The sequence below is a fragment of the Ruditapes philippinarum genome, unplaced genomic scaffold (genome assembly GCF_026571515.1).
Source record: "Ruditapes philippinarum isolate M1 unplaced genomic scaffold, ASM2657151v2 ctg336_1_1_1_1, whole genome shotgun sequence".
Classification (NCBI taxonomy): Eukaryota; Metazoa; Mollusca; class Bivalvia; order Venerida; family Veneridae; genus Ruditapes; species Ruditapes philippinarum.
Genome location: NW_026859998.1, coordinates 282,536 through 303,554, shown reverse-complemented (window position 1 = coordinate 303,554; position 21,019 = coordinate 282,536). Strand labels below are relative to the sequence as shown.

General features: G+C 32.4%; 2 protein-coding genes across 10 annotated transcripts in view; both read left to right on the top strand.

Moving 5' to 3' along the window:
- Nucleotides 1–8,166, top strand: part of LOC132758578 (phosphatase and actin regulator 4B-like) — a 79,714-nt gene extending 71,548 nt beyond the window's left edge. For all 9 annotated transcript variants that reach the window (XM_060750259.1, XM_060750264.1, XM_060750260.1 and 6 more), the window contains one exon: nucleotides 1,078–8,166. In XM_060750259.1, the coding sequence (XP_060606242.1) occupies nucleotides 1,078–1,093 (16 nt within the window). In that variant the 3' untranslated portion in view covers nucleotides 1,094–8,166. The remainder of the gene's footprint in view (nucleotides 1–1,077) is intronic.
- Nucleotides 8,167–13,090: 4,924 nt separating this feature from the next.
- LOC132758583 (centromere-associated protein E-like) overlaps nucleotides 13,091–21,019 on the top strand; it is a 45,300-nt gene continuing 37,371 nt past the window's right edge. Inside the window, exons 1-2 of the mRNA XM_060750272.1 lie at nucleotides 13,091–13,243; nucleotides 19,557–19,660. Of these exons, the coding sequence (XP_060606255.1) occupies nucleotides 13,188–13,243; nucleotides 19,557–19,660 (160 nt within the window). The 5' untranslated portion in view covers nucleotides 13,091–13,187. The remainder of the gene's footprint in view (nucleotides 13,244–19,556; nucleotides 19,661–21,019) is intronic.

The following is a 21,019-nucleotide window of genomic DNA, read 5'->3' as shown; positions in this document are numbered from 1 at the left end:
AACCTGTAGACAGGAGGAGGTAACTCTATCAAGCATTTTGACAGAATTATGCCCCTTTTTCGACTTAGAATTTACGTTAAAGTTTTTGTAATAGTTCAAATATTTTCAAAGTCCATTGACATATGGCTTTGAAACTTTGCACACTTGTTCACCATCATGACCCCAACCTGTAGACAGGAGGAGGTAACTCTATCAAGTATTTTGACAGAATTATGCCCCTTTTTCGACTTAGAATTTACGTTAAAGTTTTTGTAATAGTTCAAATATTTTCAAAGTCCATTGATATATGGCTTTGAAACTTTGCACACTTGTTCACCATCATGACCCCAACCTGTAGACAGGAGGAGGTAACTCTATCAAGCATTTTGACAGAATTATGCCCCTTTTTCGACTTAGAATTTACGTTAAAGTTTTTGTAATAGTTCAAATATTTTCAAAGTCCATTGACATATGGCTTTGAAACTTTGCACACTTGTTCACCATTATGACCCCAACCTGTAGACAGCAGGAGGTAACTCTATTAAGCATTTTGACAGAATTATGCCCCTTTTTCGACTTAGAATTTACGTTAAAGTTTTTGTAATAGTTCAAATATTTTCAAAGTCCATTGACATATGGCTTTGAAACTTTGCACACTTGTTCACCATCATGACCCCAACCTGGAAACAGGAGGAGGTAACTCTATCAAGCATTTTGACAGAAATATGCCCCTTTTTCGACTTAGAATTTACGTTAAAGTTTTTGTAATAGTTCAAATATTTTCAAAGTCCATTGACATATGGCTTTGAAACTTTGCACACTTCTTCACCATCATGACCCCAACCTGTAAACAGGAGGAGGTAACTGTATCAGGCTTTTTTTTTACTATCAAGCACTAAGAATAGTCGAGCATGCTGTCCTACCGACAGCTCTTGTTTTATTTTGGCATTTCACCTGATATAATGCTTCCATTGTTTACACTTAACTTTCTTTCGGAAAGTAGCATGTAAATGTGGTTTGTAAACATATTTAGGTTTTTTGGTTCTAGTGAAGGACAAATATACGGGAGTGAATAAATTGTACTATTTTATATTTCAGATTTCATCGCCCATGAGTTCATCATGCTAGATTTTCTGGAAGAGTGCTAATAACAAAGCAAGCCGGTTCCATTTGACACTTCATATAAAGTCGGCTTAAAAACTTGTATATATATTTTTATAAATATATATATATATACATATTTATATACAAATTACTATCTGGCATTGATGAAAAAGAAATTGCCGAGACATGCTGAAAAATTTTAGGAACCAGCATTCGGTACCTGATGTATTACATATAGCCAGTATGGACTGGTCACTGGCCTCTATATTCTAGACTGTGATCTACTACTACCAGAAATGGGCACCGGAGCTGCATTCTGTGAACCCTTCTACAGCATTTCATTGTATACACAGGCATTTCACTGTACATGTATAACTTCTCAAATTTTATGATAGTTGATTGATTTAACTTGCGTTTCTCCTCAGTTTGGATTACAAATTGGCCGATTTGTTTTTAACTGATTGATTGAAATGCCACTTTTAAAAGCTGTAATTAACTATAGAATCGGCGAGAAAGCCTAGAATTTAGGGATGGAAAGATTAATTTCTGTTTCTCTCATTAAATTTGTTGAATGAAAAGCTCTGTTATTACAATGCGATGTAAAACAATATCTAACCTGGTGAGATATTGCCTGGAATATTAATGTAATATGTAGATTATTGAATAATATATCTGTAATTAATATATATGACATCAGATTATTGGAACATTGTAACAAACCCATCCCGAGCAGATAAGTATCCGATGGGGTTTTAAACTAACATGAAGTTGAAATATTTTTTATATCATCTTCACTCACATCCATGTACATTGTATACAAATTGTTGCAACAAGTTACATTTAACTCATGTATAATACATTTATACATGTAAAAATCTTCTAGCATAAAATGTGTGTGTTCATAGATAAAAATTTTGTACAGCTTACATTCTGATTGTAGGGAATTTTAATTCCAGTGCTTGTAGTGTAAAAGTGCGATGCTGCGATTTTTTTTATATTACTATTTTTAAGTCGGATGACGAGTTTTCTCACTTTGTGAAATTAAACGGATTGCATGTTAGCAAATGACAGGCGTGGCCACTTCTGGGTATTAGTTTTTGGTGATGTTTCTTGACGGGTTTTTTTTGGGGGGGGGGGGAGTTTGGGTGGTGGGGAGTAGAATTTGTCAAAAACAAAAAAATATTGGCTGACAAGACTTTTGATTCCTAAAACTTGCCTTGAATTGAACCTAAACATGTAAAGATTTTAACTTGGAAATTTTTGATATTATATTCAATTTAAATAGGTTATTATTACACAAAAAAAGCACAACAAATTTTTGAGATTTCTCTCTTTTATAAAACCATAAAGGATATTTAAGTTGAAATTGAAGAAATAATACAATGTATGAAAGTTATCAATGAAATGCAACGTTATGTTATTTGAAATACTTTCATTATTATTTTCACTCAATTTAAGGGTTTTATTATGAAGAAAAAATGCATACATAACAAAATAATTTCGAAAAATTGCATAAACTTTATATGTACAGTGTTGCTGGCCTAAGTTACATATTCGTTGATAATTTTCATGTGTCCCACTAATGGGTATTGTTATTCAAGAAAGTCAGGATGTGATTTTTTTTTTATTTGCTCATAATGATGTAATTTCTATTTTTAGCATAGATCTCTGCACATGATGATGTTATTTCTATTTTTAGCAAATGGTAGTTAGGAAATGTATCTAGAATGGAAATGTTAATGTTAAATGCAGATATACAAGTGCTCCTGTTTTCATGTTTTGCAATTCTTTTTTATTATCTTTTTTTTGTGTAAAGTGATTCTAACTGGACCAAATAATGTGTACAGTTTTCTTTTAAGCTTATTTTGTATATATAGGAAAAAAAAATTGTGTAAAATATTCACCAAGTGTTTCTGATAAATGTAGATGTTAGGATATCAGAAAAATGTTTAAAAATTATGCATATTTTCTCAGTTTGAATCGCTTCTTAATTTGATCAGGGCAGTGGGGGGGGATAATATTTCTGCTGGTTTTTTTTTTTAGATTCTGTTCGATATAATTTTGACACCTTAGTGCAGTAACTGGTTACGTCCATCTAAATGTAATAGGAGTTAACCAGTCATTGCACTGAGGTTATAATATATGCTTTAAATACTACTCACAAGTGAGAAATAATGTAGTCCTGTCAAAATAAAACAAAATATGGTATAAAACGACATAATTGTTTTCAATTCTTAGAACCCTTTTGTTGCAATTGTGAGATTCATTTTGTCATGTTGCTGTCGTGCAACAATTTTTTCTTAAATCCTATAAATATGATAAACTTTTTCTTCATCTTTTTCTATTATGTGGTGTACATTTGTTTGATGTTTATAAAAACTAGCTTATAAACTTGTCATTCAATTGTTGGAAATTTAAGTGTAGACAAAAAAAAATTGTTAGGACTGTGCATATCTCACTACCCATATCTTTTACCCATATCTCACTACATATATTTCACTACCAATATCTCACTACCCATATTTCATTACCCATATCTCACTACCCATATCTTTTAACCCATATCTCACTTCCCATATCTCAGTAATAATGTTTATACTGAATATTTGGGGAAGAGATGTTTTTTGGTCATACACTATGCATATTCTTGATCAGATATCTTAAGTAGTTTACAAATTTTTGGTAAAAAAATTGCTTTGAATGGATATAGAATGCTGTATATATATTTATCATAATTATATAATGAAATTTCCTCAAGATTCATGATTGAGAAACAGTACTGTTTGATTATAAGTCAAATATTTTAAGTTCAAAATTGTTGGTGTTCCTGTTTACTATAGCTTCAAGTTTGCAATGAATTGAAACGTTTCTATGCACAAACACACTTGCACTGACTAATTCATACATATGTTTAATTTCATGTTTAATAATGAAGAATTTAATGCATAATATGTCAAACTTGGGGAGATGGTAATCAACTAGGAATGGCACGTCAGTCCGTCTTTATTTAAATAATCTTGATACATAAAACTGAATTTTTAACATGTTAAAAAGGGAAAAATTCAATATATATCTTTTTTAATCACTTCCCTGCTTTTACAGACCAAGATATGATGAATTAACATATTATCACACGTTCAATTACCATTGTTAAGGCACTTTAAACATAATTCCCAAATAGATTTTACATTATGGACATGGATGGTTTGACTTGGTACTTACCTTTTAAGTTCAGTATCTTGACTTTGTTGATTCGGTTTGAAGTTTAGATGCTAGAATAATTTTTCTGAAGTACGTTTTCATTGAAAGTTAACCATACAAATACTGTGTAAGCACGTTTTTCAAAATAAAAAGAGATGTATTTTCAAATATTTTTTATATTCGTCTTTTTCCAAGTTGCTTTATGCTATGCTGGTTTTTGCCAGGTACCTTTGACTGAACTTAATATATGATTAACAAATATATTAGGTTCTGTCTTGTATATTTTCACCTTAGTGCAGTAACCAGTTAACTCCTTATATTTTTTAAAAGAATTAGCCCGTTACTGCTCTGAGGTGACAATATGTGCATTTTAAATGATGTATATTTTTGTACCTGTATTTAATTATACTTGATTAGAATCAGTCTGCCTTTCATAGTTACAAATACCGTTCAAAATACATCTTAAAGCATGCAACTATCTTACGTGTTACTGTTCATTTATAAGTTAGTCCCTCGGGTAAGATATTAGCAGATTTGAAAGTGTCATAAACTTAGTATTGTACTGATAATTTATTTATGCAGCTCCTCGGAAACTTCCACTATGTTCAAAAAGAACATTTTAAAATTCCATTATACATGACAGTGATATGATTTTCATGTTGTAAGTTCAGACAAGTTCAAAAAACTTTATGTCCCTTAAGTGTTGTAACAAATCTGCCTAGTGATTTCAAATATTCTCTGTATCGTTCAAGATTAAAGGTCTATACCTGAAGTCCTTGTTGTTCAATTTTCTTTTTTCATAAATATTTTATTTGACTGCTGTCAATCTGTGAAAATTTTCTTCCATACAGTATTTTTACTATACAAATATTATTTTATGCATAGAGCCCCACCCCATGCCTGTTCTGCTGCTGGTACATTTACCCCACCCAATTGCCCCCCTCCCCCTTCTTGTTCTCATCCCCCCTAAATATACCCCACCCACTTGAAGAGATAAACAACAAAAGAAACAAAGAAACTTCATAATATGCATTTGTCTTTTCTGTTCAATGTACAATGTAAACAATCAATATAATATATATTTGAGAATTAATTGTATTATATGGGGAAAATATTTGCCATGTTACCATTTTGCCGTACATATTTCATTCCATTCTAATGTTGTATTTTTATTTCTAAATATGTACATGTATCATTGAACTAAAGTAATTAATATATATTGTGTTTATTTTTATGGCATAGCATTACTATGATTGTTATAATGAACGCTTCAATTCTTTTCCTAATATTCCATAAATGAATGGTCTTTTTTAAATTGCTTTTTATCATTTCAACATATACTATAAATATGGATAACAACTTGGTAAAATAAATAAATGGAATTGCATGTTAAAACAAATTACTCCTGTATTTGAATTTTTCGTAGATAAACAAAAAACTGAATTTGGTCTCAGAAAACTGAATTATTTATATATATAAAAAGATATTTTTATGATTACAGATTCTGTAATCTATATGTGATGATTTTTATACTTGGCTGAAAAATAATTTTGTGTCTTTATTGACCAGTTGTTTTTCTGTCACTTTATGTTCTTTTTGGTGTTTACAAATACTTAAGGTTATTTTCTACATCTTCTGCTGCAATATCTGAATATATTACACTTTAAGAAGTGGTTGATTAAGAAAAAAAATGAAATTGGACATTTGGAATAAATTATTGATTTCGGTCAATTTTCATTTCTTTTTTAAATAGATGTTTGCTTAAGTCTTAAATGTAGTGGGTTTTTTCTTGATATTTCAAATTAATTTTTGAAAACTGTTGTTGTGACTTTTTGTAAGTCATTGTATCATTACTGAATTTTATGAATATACCTTTATAAACTTGTGTTGTTGGCAATGTGATGGAAACAACTGGTCATCAAAGCACAAAATTGTTTGTAGGCAACATTTGTTAAATATATTTTATAATTTTGTATAAAAAAATACATGTAAAGAGCTTTTTTGTTTGTAAAATTGTTCATGTTGGTAATATATATTGTTTGTGCAAGAGAGTTTCGTGAATCTAGTGTTTGAAGTCAGAACGTCTTTAAAGTTGTGTTTTTTTTCTTTGTGCTGTTAAAAATTTCATTTTCTATGATTGATACATAATGTTGTTTTGTTGTTTTTTTTACAAAAAAAAAACATGGCTTATCAAATATTTACATTAAATAAGTATAATGTTCATGGTACATACATTGAAATTTAAAAAAAAAATCTTTTTATACAAATTGGTAAAGGCTTATCAAGAATTTTTTCTGACTTTTTTTGCTTGTTAAAATAAGATTTTATATTTCCATACTCTAAATATCTGCTTGGATATGGTAAATGACATTGTCACCTTAGTGCAGTAACGGGTTAAGTCCTTCTTAATTTAATAGGAGTTAATCAGTTATTGCACTAAGGTGAAGATATATTTATTGGTGGACAGGGAGATTGAGTGAAAGGTTATTTCAATGTTTTTTTCAAATAATTGCAATAAGGGTAAGCCTTTTGGTACCAGTGTACTGCCAGATTGGCATGCAGTTTAGTGAACTTTCATATGATTTAACAGTATACTGATGTCTACATTTAAAATCCTGTTTACTTAAAAAATAATTCAGAGAATGATATTTATCAAATTTCACATTTTGTTTTATTTCAGTCTGGTATTTTTCTCCAATTTATTGTACGGTTAATTGTTTGGAGAAATAATATAAGAACTAAGGATTATTAATAATCATAATGCAATAAAGAAGTTATTTTAGAAAGAATACTTGTGAAGTGAATGACTTTTTTCAATAAAAGATTGTCTTGTCAAAATGTACTTTTTATTTAAAGGCCCATTATCCCTCAGAAATGCAGTTATTTTCATTTCTCAAAAGCTTTTTTTATATATCATGCTATATTTTCCAAAATAAAGTTACTCATTGGCCAGTGGCTTGAACCATCTTCTACTTTTGTTGCTTTCTGGCAATTTATACCATTATAGTGTCTTACTATTTTCTATGGAAGTCAAAATACTACTTTGTTTACATTTTGGTACTTTAATGTTAAATTATTTCACATTTAGCGCTACTTTCTTCAGGTAAAAAGCATCTTGCATGCTCTAAAACTATTATTTAAACATTATAAAATTAAATATAAAACATTATTTCCCCATTCTAAAGAAATGAAAATTTATTTGTTTCTGAGGAATGATGTGCATTTAAAGTAAAAGTTGTACACATTTTAATAATTACAGAATATCAGGGTTTCTTAATTCTCAGCTAACGTTTACATGTAGTTAGAAGTAATATTTAAGTCTTTAAAAATCTCTTTTTTCTCTCAAAGATTCAATGTCATTGCAAAAAAAAAAATCATAAACAAAAATCTATCTATTTCTTTAACATTAAAAAGAAAACCTGGTTATCAATGAGAAATAAATTGTTCTGTTTTTAATTATTAGTATAAAACAAAACTGTTTAGATTTTAATGAGGATTTTTTCTGTCAAGAAAAGGTAATTCTGCTTAAATTTAGTAAAAAAAAATAAGTGTTATGTTTAAACTGGAACAGTATATGTTAATAATGTAGGTTAAAAATAGTATCATAATATGTTGAATGGATAAGCCGACGTGTCTTCGGTGATTATGGTGCAATCCATTTTTGTTGACTATACATGTATAAGATAAAAATATTTAAAATTTTCTTTTACAGACATGATTTATTTGTAAAGTATTCTCTTTATTGTGAACGTAAATTGTTTATATGCACAAACACTTCATTTTGCAAAACTTACTTTTATAAACTTGTATGGATTTGTATTTGTTGTATGCAGCTATACTACTATCATCTGAGTAAGAATAAAATAAATACAAATACATGAATACTGTCTTGGTCTTTTTATGCCCCCACAATGTGGGAGCATATAGCGTTGCACTTGTCCGTCCGTCAGTCCGTCCGTCCGTACGTCCCGAAATCTTGTGAACGCAACTCCTCTTAAACCGGATGTCAGATTTTGCTTAAACTTACAGGGATGAACAACCTTAATGTGTAGATGGTAGTAAAGGAATGAATTTTTGCTGCGACCAAATTTAACAGAATTATGGCCCTTTGTTGATTTTTTCACTAGCTACTATGTAGAAATTTTGTGAACACAACTCCTCTTAAACCGGATGGCAGATTTTGCTTAAACTTACAGGGATGAACAAAAACCTTAATGTGTAGATGGTAGTAAAGGAAGGAATTTTTGCTGCGACCAAATTTAACAGAATTATGGCCCTTTGTTGATTTTTTCATTATATACTATGTAGAAATTTTGTGAACGCAACTCCTCTTAAACTGGATGGCAGATTTTGCTCTAACTTACAGGGATGAACAACCTTAATGTGTAGATGGTAGTAAAGGAAGGAATTTTTGCTGCGACCAAATTTAACAGAATTATGGCCCTTTGTTGATTTTTTCACTAGCTACTATGTAGAAATTTTGTGAATGCAACTCCTCTTAAACCGGATGGCAGATTTTGCTTAAAGTTCCAGGGATGAACAACCTTAATGTGTTGATGGCAGTAAAGGAAGGAATTTTTGCTGCAACCAAATTTAACAGAATTATGGCCCTTTGTTGATTTTTTCATTATATACTATGTAGAAATTTTGTGAACGCAACTCCTCTTAAACCGGATGGCAGATTTTGCTTAAACTTCCAGGGATTAACAACCTTAATGTATAGATGGTAGTAAAGGAAGGAATTTTTGCTGCGAACAATTTTAACAGAATTATGGCTCTTTGTTGATTTTTAGTTTCAACTTGTGGCACATGTAGTCCAAAAAATATTTGACCTAGAGTCATAAGATTGACAGAACAGTGGCGTGTGGGGGCATCAGTGTCCTATGGACACATTTCTAGTTTGGAACAATTTTCGTAGTTTTTTTTAGCTCACCTGTCACAAAGTGACAGGGTGAGCTTTTGTGATCGCTTTTCGTCCGGCGTCCGGCCGTAAACTTTTACTTTAAATGACATCTCCTCATAAACCACTAAGCCAATTTCATCAAAACTTCACAGGAATGTTCCTTTGGTGGTCACCTTTAAAAATTGTTCAAAGAATTTAATTCGATGCAGAACTCTGGTTGCCATGGCAACCGAAAGAAAAAACTTTAAATATCTTCTTTTAAAAAATTCTAAGAGCTAGAGCTTAGATATTTGGCATGGAACATTTTCTAGTGAGTGTCTACCAAGTTTGTTCAAATAAAAGCCCTGGGGTCAAAATTGGCCCCGCCCCAGGGGGTCATTGATTTTCCCTATATGCATATAGTAAAAACTTAAAAAATCTTCTTTTAAAGAACTCAAAGAGCTAGAGCTAAGATATTTAGCATGAAACATGTTCTAATGGGTGTCTACAAAGTTTGTTCAAATAAAAGCCCTGGGGTCAAAATTGGCCCCGCCCCGGGGGTCATTGATTTTCCTTATATGTGTATAGCAAAAACTTTAAAAATCTTCTTTGAAAAAACCCAAATAGCTAGAGTTTAGATATTAAGCATGAAACATCTTCTAGTGAGTGTCTACAAAGTTTGTTCAAATAAAAGCCCTGGGGTCAAAATTGGCCCCGCCCCGGGGGTCATTGATTTTCCTTATATGTGTATTGCAAAAACTTAAAACTCTTCTGTGAAAAAACCTGAATAGCTAGAGTTTAGATATTAAGCATGAAACATCTTCTAGTAAGTGTCTACAAAGTTTGTTCAAATAAAAGCCCTGGGGTCAAAACTGGCCCCGCCCCAGGGGTGTCATTTTTTTAACTATATGTGTATAGTAAAAACTTAAAAAATCTTCTTTGAAAAAACCCAATGAGCTAGAGCTTAGATGTTTAGCATGAAACATCTTCTTATGGGTGTCTACCAAGTTTGTTCAAATAAAAGCCCTTGGGTTAAAATTGGCCCTGCCAGGGGGAGGGGGGAGGCCTATATACAGGTGAGCGACCTCAGGGCCATCATGGCCCTCTTGTTATGAAAAAAGGCGGGATATATATTCTGTATATATTTGGGATTGTCCCGCAAAGGACGGACGGCGTCCAGTATTGTAATTGCTTCTACATGCATAAACGTATTTAAGTAATGAGTGTTACTTGACAAAAGCCACCAGACAATAAAGTAGCTAGGTCTATGATAAATGTCATGTTTAAGTAGCTTATAATCTACATAAGTCTATAATTGTATAATGTACAACAGCAGAATGAAACAAGATGGCGTCATTGTCATGAATGTCAATGCTTTGTCAAAGGTCATAGCGCTGAGCCCGTTTGGTGAAGTTAAGTTGTCAACGCGATTTCCACTTGGTATAGATAAAAAAAATATTTTAAAAAACGGGTATGGTTTGAGTCGGACGGGATGCAAATCTTGGATTTATGTCCAAGTGCAAATCTATTCTGAAATTTCCTTCTATCTAACTGGAGTTAGTTCATGATACGTTTGGCGTTACAGAGTTTACAACAAACCAAAACAAACAAAATAATGTACGTTTCACTGTGATTATGATCAATGGCGTGTTTGTAAATGAAACATTTTTTCATCATATAATGACACCATATGTAAAAAAGTTAAAGTCTGTATACCACAAATATAGTAAGAAATGATTTATTTGCATAGAATAAAACTCATAAGTTTGCGGGGCTTCTTACACGAGTTTAGAGTCCCAACTAGTGTTCTTATTTACATGTATGTTGAAGTTTGAGAAGAAAAACAGAAGTATACAAACAGAGTACATCATTTCCCGAGCAATTAACTAACTGTAACCATATCAAATTGTATCTTTGTTTTGTATATATTTACCAAAATTATCTTTAAAACTTTTACATGTGTGTTTGATATGAAATGCATCCAAACTATAACAATTCTATGTTAATTTTCCATGCCAGACTGACACATCATGTCGTCATCACACATTGCTTATGTGTTCATTAATTAGTACCAGTGCTCAATTTCCATGGACACATACGGGCTTACTCAATGATATTCTATAACAACAAACGGCATAGCACGAACAATATGGGTGGCGCCCGTTGATACACATGAATTTAAGTCATTGATTACACATCCATGTTGCGCACTGTCAATTCATTCTTGTCTATTTTAGGAGAAACATTATTATCATCAACACTTCCACTTTGTGATGAAACATTTTCACAGAAACTAATGTCTATTACACTGTCACATTCAATCGCTTTAACTTGGGCATCGTTTTCAGGTAGTTTCTCGCTTTCAGCGTCTTTGTCTTGCAACAACTGACGGCATACCGCAGACGTCGCGCGGATACGTTCCAGCCTGACAATTCTGTCTAATTTCTGTGTATACACCGACGATAAATAGTCTGAAATTTGCATATCCTCGATTTTGGACTCTGAACGACGGTAAATATGTCCGGCGACAAAAGCAGTGATTCCTAAACTATACACACAAAGAGTTACAACAATGAAAATCATAGCACCACTATAGTCTTCCTCCCTTTTGTACAACTCTTTTGCTGTTGTCTCATATGAAGCAGACGCGCTCAATACAATATCCATAATGCCGTTTATCGTTGTCACATTTGAAGAAGACACGTTAAGGTTAGTATCCATATTTTATTTTCATAAAAGTTTGAATAGATTGTTAAAGAAAAAGTAGATGTTTAAGCATATGACACTCTCTTTTTTATCGTGTTAGATTCGTTGACGTGCATTTCTCACTTTAAATGCATTGTGCCTCATGTCAAAAATAATAAGTCTCGATATAATACAGTACTCTCCAGTCTCGATAATTACCCGCCACTTAATCTGGCATTTTAACATTTCCGTTCTATTAATTATTCATCGTCCAAAATCAACACCCCGATAATAACGTGATGGAACATATTTGTACATCAATCTTTTTGTTCGTAATTGAATGGAGAGATTCACTCTTTTTATCATTATGAAATTACATCTATAAATATTAAAAGTGATCTACAATGAGCAGGCGATATTTAAAACATTACATGTATATCTGCATTCGCACATGCACTAAATACGTTATGTTTGTTATTTCATAGTACAGTCTTCATAATTATGAGTAAAAGATATAGACTACAATTAATGGTCTAAGAAAATCTAAAATAAGAAATATATTTTCAGAGTCTTTCAAATAGAAAGACACTGGTATTTTGTGAGTGTGCGTGCACGTGCGCGTGTGTGTATGTGTGTGTGCGCGTGCACGCGTGCATTTGTGTTTTATTTTAATCTTCTGCTCACTTTTCGTTTGTACAAACGACTTTATGACAATTTAACTTCTGTATATAGTTGTGCTCAGTACACGCTTATTGCTGAGTTAATTTTTGATTTGATTTGATAAATCTCAAGTCTGTGAAATTTTGCTGCTCATTTTTGTTAAATTGACCTTATAGTGTGTTTCTAACCATTACAAATATTCATATGATTTTAGTGTTCAAATGAATACAATAACGTCATATTATAGAGATCGTTCATAGATTATGAAATAATTACCTCTAAAAATATGACAAAATGACAATAACAGAAATATATGCAATCATCAGGTACGTATATTCACGTATATATACCTGGCTATGTACAATTTCATTACCGGTTTTTATGTTACATTGTGTCTGTTAAATAGAAATCCTATTTCACCAGAGAAAAACATGTTGTGAATTTAACATGTATGTCGGTTGAAAATTCCGCTCCATTGTATACTTGGTGATTTTTTTTCTGAAAGTTTGATAGTACACGGTCTGGTACGGAGTAGTCTGGTACGGAGTGTGGATTTTATACATATCGCGTTAGCCAATCAAAAGATTAAGCGATGTTTTGAATTGACAATATTTTGAAAAAGTTAATTAATTTAATTTATCCTTTCAATGAAAAATAGATCAATGATAAACTGAATATGGCCGCCTCAGATAATATTCAGGTGGCCATTAGAGTCCGACAGCTTATCCAGAAGTAAGTATGTCGTGCGAATCTAATTTGTAACCACATTTCGCGATCTGCAACATTTTGAAAAAATATTTTATTTACATTGCTGCTTGCAACAATCACATTTAAACAGACAAAAGTGCCCAAGGTTTACTTATTTTGTGGTAAATACAGCTTTCTGTAATAATTTGCCCTCGTGTTTACCACAGGTGTTGGGCATGTTGATTGGTCACTAGTCCAACTAATTAGACTTGTCAAAGAGACACCGAGATAATTTTGGACGGGCGCTGTCTTTTTCCAAGTCCAACCACGAACTGCATTTTTATGCACGGACGCTTCCCAATTAGAAGTTGTTGGGAGCGAAAACTAGAAAAGTTTCAAAGAAACGGTCTACATTACCTGAAAGAGAATCGTTTTTTATGCAAGGTTCCAAATTATCATACTTCAAAGTCGAACAGAAGTCTAAATATTCCACTTTAATTTTTTTAATCGTTGAAAATTATTGAAAGCGGCCATATTGGAAAGCGGTGTCATGGTAAAATTGTAAACACTGGTAAAATCCATGGTGTAACACAGGTATCGGCGGCAATCGATTGTATTTGCCAAGCTTTATTATACAATTTGTTTATGTTATTTATATGAGTTATTGCAGGAATAACTCTTTTATTCACACACAAATATTTCAGCATTAAAAAGAGAATGTGTAAAGGTAATTATGATAACCTTACTTAGAAATTAAATAGTTTATGATGTCCGATGTCAGATCATACTGCATTTAAGTCCGTTTAAATTGTCAAATTAGATATTATTAAGTAGGATTTTTTTTTACATCTGTGATCATTAGGTGAAATTTCTGTACTACCTTTTTATTTTATAACCCTGCCATGATTTCCCACATACGAAAATACAATGTAATTGTAGGTACATCTTAATGAATTATAATTATACTATACATGATGAAGCAAAAAAGAATTTCAATTTATATTACACTCCATATCAATTTCTAGTTTATTATCTTTAAAAGAAATTGAGGACGGTTGTGTATGGGAAGAAGTTCAAAACAACCAAAAATAACTTTAAAACTCTGAAAAAAAAATCTAAAAATTTCAAACTATAAAATGGAATTTCAGACAGTCCTCAGTAAAATACAATTGTCACACAGATTTGACGGGGTTTATGATAAAAACACAGCAAGCGAAAATTTAGTGACCGTTATTTAGATGTTGAATAGCATAAAAATGTAAGACAGATGGAAGAAATGTTGGAACGACTGTCGCAAAAGGCACCAAAACCTCTGATACCCATTAAAAATTCCATGTTATCTAGTTCCCGTTGAACGGCACCTCGAATGTGTCACATTGAAAGTTCCATGATTACCGCCGTATTATGTACACATCTGTGGATGTTGATTAAAAATTTCAACATTATTATGTTTAAGTGATCAATTCTGTTTAAACCGGCGAAAGGGAGCACTTGAACCTACCAGAGCCGTCTTTGGCACTCCTGTGTATTTATGTTTCGATTTTGCAGTTTCAGGCGTTTTTGGTGTTTTTTTTTTGGAGGGTGGATACATGAATGTGGATAAGTTTTTTCTGTTTCTTTACATTTCTTTGCTTGCTTGCCGAAACTTGTATTGATAATCATTATCTGTTTGTTACGGTTCGGTATACATGTATACAATATGATAAACAAGATGAACAAGGAAAGGCGGCGTTTAATGAACGCAAACCCCACACGACCCAGGAACATGAACCATTGGCAAGGAGCCCAGGAGGATCCTAAATTAAAACGGGAAAGGGCGCAAGGGAGAGCACGGTCAGGCTTATCACTAAAATGTAACTGAGAAGGAAATCAAAGAAAATAAATAAATGAATGATTAATAGGACCACTAAGTTAACGAGCACAGGGGAAGGGGATAGGAAATTCGGGGAGGGGCAAAATAAAGAAATAAAACTAGGGGCAAACGGAAGACACTTACCAAAGACGAAAAAAAACAAGGGACACAAACAAAAGTGTCACCAAAACAGTATGAAACAGGACCACTAAGTTAACGGACACAGGAGAAGGGAATAGGAAATTCGGGGGAGGGGGCGAAATAAAGAAATAAAACTAGGGGAAAAGAGAAGAAACTTACCATAGACGAGAAAACAACAAGGGACACAAACAAAAGTGTCACCAAAACAGTATGAAACAACAAGACATACACCTTCAGGGTTGCCAGCGGACTTGAAAAGTCAGGGAAATTGGGTATTTTTTCAAGGTCAGGGAATTGTCAGTGAATTTTGAAATTTGGTCAGTGAAAAATGAAAATCCTGAAAAGTCAGTGAAAAGTCAGGGAAAAACTATTTCAAAGGTCGAAAAATATACGCATTGAAGGTCTTTCTTGGCTATGGCAGTCTTAAGGCATTTAATATTTGACTTTATCACTCTCACAGTTAACCATTAAATTCAAATAACAGTAAACTATTTAGACACTAAGAAATTGTACAAGAGGATTTGTCTTGCAAACATGATGGAAACTGGTTAAATTATGCAATGCTATGTTTTTCACACTAACTTTTTTCACACTAACTTACATCACTCATTCAAAGTCTTTAATTTTATAGTGATTATTTCATGATATGCGAAATGAGCCCTATGTTCTTGTTTTCACAACCAGTGGAGTTTATCATGATGCCTTATACAAGTAACTGTGTTAAATGTTCATGAACACCAGCTATTATATTTTCACTCGTGGCTACGCCACTCGTTAAAATATTACATCTGGTGTTCAATCAGTGAAATTATATTTCAATCTTACATGCAAAACAAGCAAAAATCCTCTATATATTTTGGAAAATAAATACAAGTTTACATGCAAAAATATAATGGGAGGATTGGACGGCTATAGGGGAGGTCAAGAGGCTGTTTATGTGTTTGACGATTTTGGTCAGTGAAAAACATGAATTGGTCAGTGAAAAGTCAGGGAAAAGTCAGGGAATTTTATTTCACCAAAGTGCTGGCAACCCTGACCTTATACATTTATAAGTCTCTTAATCTGTTCATTTGAAAATTCTGATCTTCTCAATGAATTTTTTTTTAATATCCTCTACTTAAAATTTATTTCAATTAAAATATGTGACCCTTCCTTTATAGTTACATAGCATATGGCTGGGTCACAATAAAGTTCCTTTTAGTAAATTAATAAAGTATGTCAAGAAGACATTTAACTTTATCAATAGGTTTAATATGGTATTATATATCGGCAATCGGTGAAAAAAAGCTCTTGAAATATTATTTGTACAAATACTGAATAATTTGAAGTGTATTTCAAATAGTTTCCTTCAATATTTCTTTTACGTTCTTAATTGTCATATAAATATGCATGTATAAATGAAGTCAGTATTTTATCCGAGAGTGACATTTGGCAGTCATTAGCAGTAAACAAGAAGGCAAACCACCAATTGATAAATGTTGAGTATATGTATTAAAATATTTAAAAAATATTAAACAACAGTACTTGTACAGAGCCTATTTGCGACCATTGCATTTTAGGTTAAATACAATGATACTTTTCAATAGTATTTAATAATGCACACATTTATTAAAAAATAATGAATAGATTTATTTCCCCCGATATTTCGTTTAATTTAATCTTCATGCGTAACCCACACTTACCTGCTAGACACACTGGTAGCTACTACCAGCTTTCACGGAATCGATTTTTTACGATGACGTCATAACATGTCCGCCGAAGATAGAGTAGACAGTACAAATTTGAAATAAATCGCATGTATGCGTTAAGACAGGTACAATCTACTATTTTTTCTAGGAGAAGTTAGTACTAAAATTTATATTCTATTGATCTTTAGAGGTAATTGACGTTACTTTCAGGTTTAAGCAGTAAAAATCAGTCCAAACTATCGATAGTGTTACCGGTAGATTTTCCGTGCGTAAAAATGACAGTTAAAATTAGGCGTAACGGTTTGACAGTAAGAAAAAAAAGTCTGTAAAATGGGTCAAACCGATCACGCCGAATTAATTAGGCTAATTGGTCACTAACATCCTACCCCCCTTTACTCACTCTACCCTATCCCCCCCCCCCTTTACTCACTCTATCAGTCTGACTACCTCTCCAAAAGAATATTAACTGTAGTATTTTTCATTTTAAATATGATTTTGATATATCCTTTTAATTCATTTTCCAAAAAAAAAAAAAAATGATACTTTTGTAAAGGTATGCAACTTGTCGCTCATTTTTCAGCAAATTTCAAAATCTGGGTAACAAATGGTAGGGAATTGATTACTCTTAAAGGAAATAAAGCTGTCATAACAATGATTTCAAGCTATAAGAAGATGTCAGGGTTCTCGGGGACGCTTATTTCGGCGTCCCGGTACGCATGTTTATTACAGATGGACGCAAATATTTCAGAGCAAGGATTCCACGTACGCTTAATTTTGCCTTGGGACGCATAAACATTACCGATTGTTTACAACCACAAATACACAAAATGCGTCAGCGCGTGTCAGTCTATAGGTAGGCGGTCCTATGCACATCGACCTGTGAAGCGATTAGCCAATCAGCGATAACGCTTCCGATCATTATCACGCAATAGTGATCAGACCAATGTATACACGCGCTAATTACCAGATATAACACGCGTGATAATTTTATATCTTTGATCAACAGTTGATTGGAAATCAGCAAATTTTACCGACAAAAGGATAAAATTATCGACTATTTACGCCGCAAGTTTACTGTAAAGATTGTTTTCTCAAATTACAAATGAGTGTAATTTTTGAATGATTGTCGAATATTTGCACAATTTTGCTTTAGTTTCATTCTTGCAAAAACTTTATATAAGAGTATTAAGAATTTAATATATTGTGCCGAAATGCCAGGACAACAAACCAAAATACACATACGCTTTTCTTTGATATTTAGATTCTATCCGAAAATTGATCCCGAACATCGGCGATTTCACGTTCGCCAGAAACCCTAAAATTTCGCAAAAATACTCGGTTTCCAAGCCAAACATGCGAATGAATTGTTCCTTTATTATTTAATCAACATTAAATCTTTAAATATCGATCCTCAATTTGCCCCCTTTTGAAGATATTTGCTAAAATAATTGTCGATCGGATGAATCTCTTACACACCGTGTGAAGCTGTACACGATTTTCCTATTCATTTCGCTAAACGCTGCCTATATACATTTACATTTTTTTTTCACAAATATAAACTTTTTGTCTTTAGAGTGGACTTATTTAACCAGAATAAAATTTGATTTTGTATAAAAGTGAAAAAAAAAACGATTTCCCTGTGTTGATGCATTATAATGAAATAATTTCATAATTAATATTTCAACAATATTTTAATTCAATATTAACAACAAAACAATAATTATACTATGTATTTCAGAGTTTCTTTTGAATAACTATAAACTTTGGAGTCCCATGAAGATTCAAAATATCAGCAATGCTATTGTGAACATTGAATGACTAATCTGTAAACATTAATTGCGACGCGCTTTTGGACTCCAACTTTTTCAGGGTTGGGAGTCCACGGACTCCATGTTTTAAAGTCCTAGTGAGAACCCTGGATTTGTAATCTGTAAGTCACAGCAAGTGTAAGACTGTTAGTTGATAGACATATGTGACCGCTAAGTTTTTGTGAAAATTACCCGACTGACAAGCAGTTTATTCAAAAAACGAAAATACCCAATACACCAGGTTTTCCATTGCTAAAGGTAAACACATTGACTATGAGTATACTCTTAAAGTCTTGGTCTTCTACTTAGTCAGTTTCCCATTTTGTCCAATCAGAAAGGCAGGCTACATTTTTCTACTTGTCATACAGTAATTTTTTTAAAGCTCTGAGAAAGAAGAACTTTCCTCAGCCTAATTTAGTAATTATTTAACCTACATGAATGTCATTACAATCTCAGTGATTTTCCTGCCTATATAACAGACTCCAATAAAAGGCCTCTTCCCAATTGAAATTTTCTTTAAAATCATGCAGTTTTACCAAAAATCTGAACTCAAACCTGTAGGTTAAAATCATGCAGTCCAAAAATCTGAACTTAAACCACCTTTTTAACTTCCCAAATTAGCAATTTTTGCGATAATTTTTCCCAAAAACAAGAGGCTTAAGGCGAGGCTTAAGGCCTCTTCCCAATTAAAGTGAGAAGAATCACTGAATCTAAAGATGCAATATATATACGTTTGGTTATATTACATGTTTCTTAATGAAAATAGTTGATATTGCCTGACTCAGATCATATTAAGACATTTTAGTTTTTTACCTGGAAATTTAAAGGAAAATTTAACATTTGAAATATTTTTTAACTGTTTATTTCAGAGAATTTGCAAGTGGTCTGAAGTCACATTGGAGTGTAAATAACAACACTATTTGCTGCGATGAAACTGATGTCAATGGCAGAAAACCATCTCCCTATGTATTTGGTAAATAATGATTGTTCACTATAAACTCTATTAAAATATAAATACTTTTGTGGTAAACAGACATGTCTTTTTTTAGTCATTATTAGTCCCCTACCGGTTTACCGGAGGGGACTTTAGGTTTACCCTCCGTCCGTCTGTCCGTCCGTCTGTCCGTCCGTCCGTCCGTCTGTCTGTCTGTCAGTCCGTCAGTCCGTCCGTCCACAAAACTTGATCCCGCGATAACTTGAAAAGTACTGAAAATATTTTTATGAAACTTGGTATATGGATAGATGGCAGTATGGAGATTATGCACGTCTTTTTCTTTTCTTCCTATGTTGAAAATTCTGGTTGCTATGGCAACAAATAGGCTAAAAAATGGCAAATTTTACACATAAACTGGATCCAGTGATAACGCAAAAAGAACTGGAAATTTTTTTATGAAACTTGACATATGGGTAGATGGCAGTCTTGGAATTATGCACGTCTTTTTCTTTTCTTCCTATGTTGAAAATTCTGGTTGCTATGGCAACAAATAGGCTGAAAATATGGCAAATTTTACACATAAACTGGATCCAGTGATAAAGCAAAAAGTCCTGGAAATATTTTTATGAAACTTGACATATGGGTAGATGGCAGTGTTGAGATTATGCACGTCTTTTTCTTTTCTTCCTATGTTGAAAATTCTGGTTGCTATGGCAACACATAGACTGAAAATATGGCAAATTTTACACATAAACTGAATCCAGTGATATCTCAAAAAGTACTGGAAATAGTTTTATGAAACTTGACATATGGGTAGATAGCAGTGTTGAGATTATGCATGTCTTATCTGTTCTTCCTATTTTGAAAAAATATCAGTTGCCTTGGCAACAAATAGGCTTAAAACATGGCAAAATATAACAATATTTGTGATTAGTCAAAAAGAGCTGAAAATTTTTATGAAATTGCATCTTTAATTCAAGAGTTATCTCCTCCTGCTTTTAAAATGTTATATTTTGGTAACAGGGATGTTTCAAATATTAACTTTAGAGCGTCCTTCAGTCCGTCTGTCTGTCTGTTCATAAAAACTGTTTCCTGTGATCACTTTTAAAGAACTTTTCCAACAAGTTTACTTAAAATAGAGAAAAATTGAAACATAAGTGAATGGCCAATGGCCCTTCAGAATGTTGATGGGGTTCTTACCGGTAGGGGACTTATGGATTGCTTGCAATACTATGATAATTGCTTGTTCAAATTAATTTCTTCATTGATTATTGGATCAAATCAAAAGCTTCTTGATGGTCATTAGATACTAAGTTGAATTAAGTCTAAATATTGTGACCAAAATCTGAAAAGCAACGAGGTTAAATGTAAAATATCTAGAAGTCCTTTAAAAAGTTA